Genomic DNA, 8,447 nt, shown 5'->3' with positions numbered 1-8,447 from the left:
TCTGTCTGGGGGATCGTGTTAACTTTAGGGGTAAAAAAAAAAAAAAGCCTCTCCAAAAAAAAGTCACTTTCAAATTTGATAACTTAAAAATGATATCTCATTGTTTATATTACTTTTCTAGTTAAGTTAAACATTTGTTTGTACTTTTTACAATTTCTTTGATTTTAGTACGCTGTTTTGTGTGTAGTAAAACTAGAATTTTAGTGTTTTTCATCTCAATTTCTGTGCATTCTTCATCTATGGAGAGGAGATAGCATTTGTGATATTTATTGTAAACCTTTTTCAGTTTCTATGTACTGAGTTTTATTTGTTATATGACACACATAATTTTTATATAAATTGCTTTTTCTCTTTCAGTTTCTTTAACTGCTTTTAAACCTAAAGATGAACGTGGTAAGTACAGTATTCTCTTCACAGGAACACTAGCTATCAGTACTGTTTTTTTGGTGTGTGTGTTGTGAGTTAGAATGTTACTTACTGTCTTCTTGGGTTTCTAAAAACCAAACATTAGTTGACTAGTCATGAACTACTAGTGAAAGACCCATTTTACTTGGTTGCTAGACTTCTATAGACAATGAGACTAAGTTGGCCTTTAAATTTACTATCTTCATGAATGATTTTCCAGAACCTACTGAACAATGTTGGGAGATTACCAACATGTTATGAGGAAAATCTCTTTCCATCCTTCATGGAATTAATACGCGCCAAAAGTATAAATTCATGACAGCCATCAGTCTCTTCCTCTAGGGGAAAAAAAAAGTATCAGTAAAGGTCAAATAAGATGGTAGTCTTAAATTAATCACAGTCTGGTTTTGAGCAAAGTGCCTGGAAATCCAAATAAAAGAGCTATCAGTGTAATTGAACAGTGCTGTTAACCTTGAGAAGACTACATTTATCTTTAGAGAGTGACATTTTTTATGTTTTCTTTATTGTTTTATCTTGTTATTAAATATGCTTCTCATAAGTTCTTTCTGCTTTTATATGAGTAGAGTTATACAATTGAATCTATATAGAATACATATGCAAGTGAGAACTTATATGGAAATATAATTTGTGTTGTGGGTAAAAGAGAAAATGATAATCTTAAGTGCTTTAAGAATAACAACATAGTCCTGGAAATCTGTTATACTTACAGCTACATAGCTTAGTAGACATTTATGGCATCTTGTCCGGATAAAACTGACATTAAATGGGACTTCTCATAAACTTATCTCAACTGCAAATGGGTACTTGGTTTGAATTTTTAAAGGTATGACAGATTTTTCCTAAGTAGCATCCTAATTTGATCAATTTTTATCTTTTTTTCTATTCTAGGCATTCCAGATATTAGCACAATTGATAAAAGAATCTTTATGAAGAAATCAAACCTAATCAAACTACTTGTGGATTTTTCAGATAGATTATTTCTGTGTTTTGGCAGGAAGAAATGATCATTGAGATCAATACCTACAGATTGGATCTCATCAAGCATGTCATAGCTGTAGTAGTTTACACAAGTTTCAAAGTGCCTTTCAGTTCACCATATTGCCAAAATACATTTATAATCTACTTATGCCTTTTGATAAATTTTCAATCTACAGAAAATTATTTTAATCTTACATTTTTTATAAAGAACTATATGGTTGCTTTATAATTCTTATAAATTTTCTTTGAAACTAATATTTTTTAATAAATTTTGAAAGTTTAAGGATATAATTAAGTTCAAAATGGTATACAATGTACACTTTTTCTTTTTAGAAAAATTTAATTGAGAGTTTGTTGCAAAAAATTATTATAATTTGATCATATACTAATAAGTGATATTTAGTAAGAATACTATGCATGTTATGTTATGCCACAAAAATTTCTTTGAAATAAAATTTTGAAGCTGACCATATCTATAGGTATCAGACCTAATTTTATTTTTTAATAGTTTTTGCTATAGGTAGTGTGTGTTCACCAGAGAGAAATGGAGTGGGGAGGGAGAGAAAAATCCCTCCTCCAGGGAGATGGCCACACCACAATCCTTTTTCTCCATTCTCCTCTTGGGACCATGAGCAGTCACGCACACATGCTTGGCATGATTTGCAAACCAACAGATCCGGGGCTGCAGAATCAATCATATGGAATCCAGCACCTTAGCCTCCAAGACCTAATCTTTTAACTTTAGCTAATGGAACATCTAATTATTAACGCTAAGTAAAGAGGAGGGGGATCATGAAAAATTTGGAAAAAATTGCTACATTGTGTTTTCTTTTTATTTTATTTATTTATTTTATTTGTGTTTTCATAATACTACATAATTTACAAAAATGCATTATCAGTTACATAATTTTTTGCTATAGGACATGTGTGCTTGCCAGAGAAAGACAGTGAGAGGAAAAGAGAAATCACCCCCTAGTGAGGAAGACCATGCCACATCCCTTCTCTTGGGGATTTTGAATATGTATATATACTCACCCAGTGTAATTTTCAAACCAGCAGGTCTAGGACACCTACTGTGATTAGCCATGTAGGAGTACAGTGCCTTAACCACTATACCACCTCCTGGCCCCCTAGTTACATAATTTAAATCTAATCTGTAGTAGTTAGATATACTTTTTTAATGATTTTCTTTCTCACCTTTTAAAATCTTTGTTTTCCCCATTTGATTATTAAAGTAATATATACTTATTTTAAATTTTTCAAATAATCCAAAAAGTATAAGGAATAAACTAAAAGTCACTCACTGTCTTACTTTCCAATGATAACAGCTATCAGCATTTATCATTCTTCCTTTGAGATAATATTTTAAAAAATAGGAACTCATTGTGACAATATATCATAAATAAACCTATGTGAGTTTTTTTCCACTGTTTAGCAAATTACCACAGTGCCCTAGGAACCACTAGTTGTAAAGTTATAAGCTCTTTTGAGGAATTAGGGGGCTTATGCCATTGTTATCATACCATCCCTTGTGTACATAAACATCTCCATCATAGTTCTTATTTTCCTGATATCTGGATGCGATGTTAAAATTTCCGACAATTAACATTCTTGAGCAAAAATCTTTACCCCAAAGGTCTAAAGAGCTGACTCCAGCTCACATCCCTGTGTTGAAGGCAACTAGCAGTAGTTATTTAAGAGAGATAAAGAGATTCATCCCAGAGGAAAGCTACAATGAGGAACCTGCAAATTCTAGATTCCAGAACTGGGACACAATAAATTTCTGTTGTTTAAGCCACTCAGTTGGTGGTATTCGTTACACTGACCTAGTAGACTAATACTCTTTAGCTACTCTGGATGCTACGGTTCCAGAATAGGCCAAGTGCAATCCCTACTCAGGACCTTCTGCACAAGTTCAGTCTGCCTGGGATGCTTTGCAGATACCCACATCACCTACTCCCTCACTGAATTCTGCTCTGCTCAAATGCTACCTATTCTGGGGTCTTCTCTGAGCTATTAAAAAGCACCCTGCTCTATCATTCTCATTATCCTCTGTTATTTTTCAGTAAAAATTGAATTTAAAGAGGCCTCTTAACAAGTTTAAATAAGTATTACATGACTCCTACTCTCATATATTTTGAATATATAGCCTGCTTCTCTTGGTAACTTGATTTGGCCAATTTGCTTTTTTATTTTTTTTTATTTATTTTCCTTTCCAATTTTTTTATTCCCAACTCACCTCATATTTTTTTTTTGAGAGATTTTCACTGTAGGGCGCGTGCACTCGCCAGACAGACAGAGAGAGACATAGAGACAGAAAGCGAGAAATCACCCCCCAGGGTGGATGGTCACGCCGCAATCCTTTCTCCTCCATTCTCCTCTCGGGATCTTGGACATGCACGCACACGCGCCCGGCGTGAGTTTTAAGCCACCGGGTCCGGGACACGAACGGCGGTCGACTACGTGGGAGTCCAGCGACACAGCCATTACGCTAACTGCTGGTTCCCATCACCTCATATATTTTTGTGAACTGTTTCTGGCATTTTTTATTTAGAATTTAGAATTGAAATTGAAATTTTACGTACAAACCTGAAATGTGGTGATACTTTTAATGGCACTAGATTGCCCAGGTGATACGGTAATGTGTTCATTAGAGTCTTTTTAAAAAGGCAATCCCAGTTAGAACCTAGTGGCATTCTTATTGGCTTTACAGCTAAAGATGAGCAGAGGCCCGCTCATAGCACAATAGTTAAGGGAGCCAGATCCCACATGGTCAACCGCGATTCGTATCCCACCCCCAGAAGCTTGAAAAACACGCCTGGCCTATGTACATACATGACTAAATTTCTGATGGCATGAGAAAATGGAAGAAGGATTGATTGCAGCATGACCACATTCCATTAAAGGATGCCTATTCTCTCTGACAAGCACATGTACCCTCTGACAAATTTACATATATATAATATGGTCATTGGAAAAGTCATGACACATTTTTGCATAGAAATACATAGAAAAATATGCCATGACTTTCCCCACCACCCAGTACACACATAGTTAAGAGAGAAACTAAGTGAATGGAAAATAAAACCATGTCTCACTGTACTTCAGAAAGAGTGAACCTGATTTGAACATTTGCATCTCCGGATGCTCTCTGTGCTTGTGGCAGTGCTGCTATCTGCCAGCCAGCTTGCAAAGATTGCCACAGGTTCTCCTTTTCCAAGGCTCCTTGAATCCCATCTGAGAAAGAAGCAACAAAATAGTAGGGGGCCTGGAATTTCCACCCTTCCAGCAACATAACACATAGCAAACAGAAGAAGAGAAGGAAAAAGGGAAGGGATGATAGATCTGCATCATACATTTTTACCTAGTAATTTTAATTGTAAGAATTTGTTTTAAGGAAATTATTTATGGACTCTCATCACAGCAAATACTGATGAAATAAAGAACTGAGGTAGCCACACAATTTTCCTTCCAGTGCCCCCACTTGGCTTTACTCCCTTCACCTGCCCGAGTCTCACAGAGCTCAGTTTAAATTCTACTTTTTTTTTTAAGAGAGTTTTGCTATAGGGTGCACGTGCTTGCCAGAGACAGAGAGGCTGTCCAGCATAAATTTCAAGTCCCAGGTCTGGGACCCAAACTATGGTCAGGCACATGAGAGTCTAGCTCCTTAACCTCTATGCCACCTGCTGACCCCTTAATTCTATTTTCTGAGAGGAGCCTTCCTTGGACACCAAGACCAATTAGAAGAGTATTTGGTTGATTACTCTTATAGCTTCCTCTCTTCTTTCATTTGTAACACCACAATAATAAGTAATTATTTCTGCAATTATTAGTTTATTTCTACCTATCCCCTTCTCCCCATAGACCATAATCTCTGTGAAGGCAAGAACTATACGGCTTTACGGAGTTTAATAGGTATCACATTCTCAATAAATATATGTTGCTATTGAACTATGCACTTTAAGCAAATTGTATGGTATGTGAATTACATCTCAATAAAACTGTTTCTTAAAAAGATTACCAAGAACAGATAGTGATGATGCAATGGTTCTAGTCCATTCTATTGCTAACAAAAAAATACCTAAAAGGTGGTCTCCCTATTGGTTAAGGAAGCCAGATCCCAAATGGCCAACCACGTTGTTCAAGTTCTGGCTCCATCAGTTTGAAAAACATGCTTGGAACATGTTTGTGCACCCAAAATCCTGATAAGGTAGAGAAATGGAGAAGTGAATGTGGTGTGACCACATCCCATTGAGGGGTGCTTGCTTTCTTCCTCGCTCTCTGTCTCCATTTCTCTATCTTTCCCTGATGACTGTACACATCTGGCAAATTAAAAAAAAAAAAAAACATCCAAATGGAGAAGTGACTAGGTAGTTGGAAATCTGGAGTTTGAGGAAGAGAGGTCAGTTGCAGAGATGAAATTTGAAAGTCACCAGCAAATGACGGTGTTTGAACCTTGAGCTGCAATGATCACCAAACATAGAACAGGTCAAGAACTGAGCCTGGACCTAACCAACAGGAAGCATTAGAGAAGACACCAAGTAGGTTGAGGAGGAGCCAATGAAGTAGAAGAAGCAGGAGAGTGTGGCACTCTGGAAGGCAGATTAGAAAGAGCAGCAAATGGGGAGAACCACCATGCCAAGTGCTGCTGAGCAGTCAAGTGAGGCCAGGACTGAGAAGTGACCCACTGGATTATGCACCACAGAGGTCATTGCAACCTGGACAATGCTGGTTCTGTGAAGTAGATGAGGGTTGAGAAGCAGCTTGGAGTGAGCTTTAGAATAGCAGGAAAAGAACTGCACACAGCGCGAATGAACAAATAATTTGGTTTTGGAGGTTTGGGAGGAACTGTAATCCGAGAAGCACAGATTCCAGCACCACGTGAGTAGTCAAAGGAGTTAACAGATGAAGTTGATTTTATAGACAGAGATAGGAGAAAACATGAAGTACAAAAAGTGGATTTCAAAGTTACTTTCCATGTAAAGTTTAAGACAGGGAGCTCCTTTATTATGCCAACTCAGGTAGATTAGACTCCCATTTTCATGAATAAGGGTCTGTTTGAGAATCTGTCTGCTTCCTTAAAGATTCAGATCGACAATGTGGCATTTTTAGCATGAATGAGTCCATCTTAGTCCTCTTTGTTGGGACCTAGTGCAGGAGTTAGTCTATAACAATGGTCTCTAGTCATTTTTATTTAATACTAGTGAAATATGTGAGCTATTTCTCTGAATCATAAAATTGTAGGTGAGGTTCTGTTCCCTCAAGCCCTTTTACTAACTGAATTAACTGTCTTTTCACTGGCTAACTGAAATGATAATAAGTAACAATAAAGGTATGATAAACATCCTCCAGGAATGTTTCAACCACTTACCTGCCCTAACCTGAGGCTGATGCTGAGTTCCAAGGGACTGGGATAAGAACAGGGTCAGCAGGTACTGTGGAGGTTAAGGCAGTTGGAGCCCATGTGGGCAAGTGAGTGGTCTGAGTCCCAGACCTGACAGCTTGAAAAACACACCCAGTCCATATGGGTGTGTGCCCAAAATCCTGAGATGAGAATGAAGTAGTGATTGCAGAGTGGCCATCCCCCCAGGAGGTGATTTCTTTCTTTCTTTTTTCTTTTTTTTTTTTTTTTAAGGGGTTTTTGCTTTTGGTTGGGGTGGTAAGAGGTTTTTGCTATAGGTTGAGTGTGCTCACCAGAAAGACAGAGACATAGAGACAGAAAGTGAGAAATCACCCCCCTGGGGGGATGGCCATGCCGCAATCCCTTCTCCTCCATTGACCTCTCGGGATCTTGGGCACGCACGCACACGCGCCCGGCATGAGTTTAAGCCACTGTGTCCTAGACTAGAACCACAGTCGACTACATGGGAGTTCAGCGGCATAGCCATTACACTAACTGCTGGTCCCTCAGGAGGTGATTTCTCACTTTCTCTTTCTGTTTCTTTCTGTGTGTTTCTCTCCAGCAAGTACATGTGCCCTATAGCAAAACTAAAGAGTGAGGGGAGGGGAAGAAGAATTGAGTATTAAAACGATATTTTAATTTAAAAAAAGAAATATGAACAGAGAATGCAGACGCAAGTTCTCAGACGTCAGTCTCAGTTCCCAGACATGACTCTGCCTTCTTATTCCCAAGAATATAAAATTATTCACATCCTGTGTGCTGTTCCTGCACTTACATTCCTGAGCATATTGAAATGAAATGGTACCCTGACAACTTGAAAATCTTTTTCATAATTAAAACAAATGTTTATGGAACACTTCCCATGTAGCAGGAACTTTCTAAACACTGCATTTAAAAAGGTGAGTGTGTTTCCCAAATAATTTACACTGCAAATACCATTTACGCCAATCAGTCAGGATAGCCAGACTCCCATCCAGAGTACTTGTCATCTCTACTGAGGAAAAACAAATATGAGAAATTTCAGGTATGTGAAACTTGTGAGACAAAGAAAGGTGAAGAAATCCTGGGAAATCCCAAGCAACATTATGTAATAGCCAGGAAAGTGACCTTGCTGTTGATTAAAACAGATAGGAGACGGTTGTGACCTACTTCTGGGCAGGATTCTCTTCCCCACCTTGTATTCCCAGCACCTCTCTGAGTGCCTGCATATAGTTAGCACTTAATTAACGTTTATTGAACTAATTGCCTCTCTTCTTCTTATTTACTGAAGTAGTCATAATAATTATCCTTCTTCCCAGAAAACACAAAGTCAGGTTTAATGAGCACTGACTAAATACCAGAGAAGTGACCAGTGGGAAAACTTCAAATAGGACCTATGGGGGCATTTCACTCCACACTCCGGATGATTTCTGTCACTCACTTAATTCCTAGTCCTGGAATTGCAAAGTCAATCTGCCAATGGAAGAGGTCCTCAAAATAAAGGAAGAAAATGGGCATTAAAAAATGTATTTGGAGGTCAGCTGGTGGCTTAGTGGTTAAGGTGGTTGGATTCCACACAGCTAACTGCATAGTACAAGTCTCAGATCCAGCAGCTTGAGAAACAGTATGTGTGTGTGCCCAAGTACTGAAGGCGGAAATGGAG

The 8,447-nt window shown here is 38.0% G+C and overlaps 1 protein-coding gene across 2 annotated transcripts in view; it reads left to right on the top strand.

The window, feature by feature from the left end:
- AADAT (aminoadipate aminotransferase) overlaps nucleotides 1-1,468 on the top strand; it is a gene marked incomplete in the record, with an annotated part of 35,168 nt that extends 33,700 nt beyond the window's left edge. For both annotated transcript variants that reach the window (XM_027775328.1, XM_014591366.2), the window contains 1 exon segment: nucleotides 1,315-1,468. In XM_027775328.1, the coding sequence (XP_027631129.1) occupies nucleotides 1,315-1,356 (42 nt within the window).
- Nucleotides 1,469-8,447: the final 6,979 nt, after the last annotated feature.

Source organism: Tupaia chinensis, unplaced genomic scaffold (genome assembly GCF_000334495.1).
Source record: "Tupaia chinensis unplaced genomic scaffold, TupChi_1.0 Scaffold000051_1, whole genome shotgun sequence".
In the NCBI taxonomy this organism is placed as follows: Eukaryota; Metazoa; Chordata; class Mammalia; order Scandentia; family Tupaiidae; genus Tupaia; species Tupaia belangeri.
The sequence above is the reverse complement of the archived record's forward strand: the minus strand, read 5'-3'. Positions and strand labels throughout refer to the sequence as shown.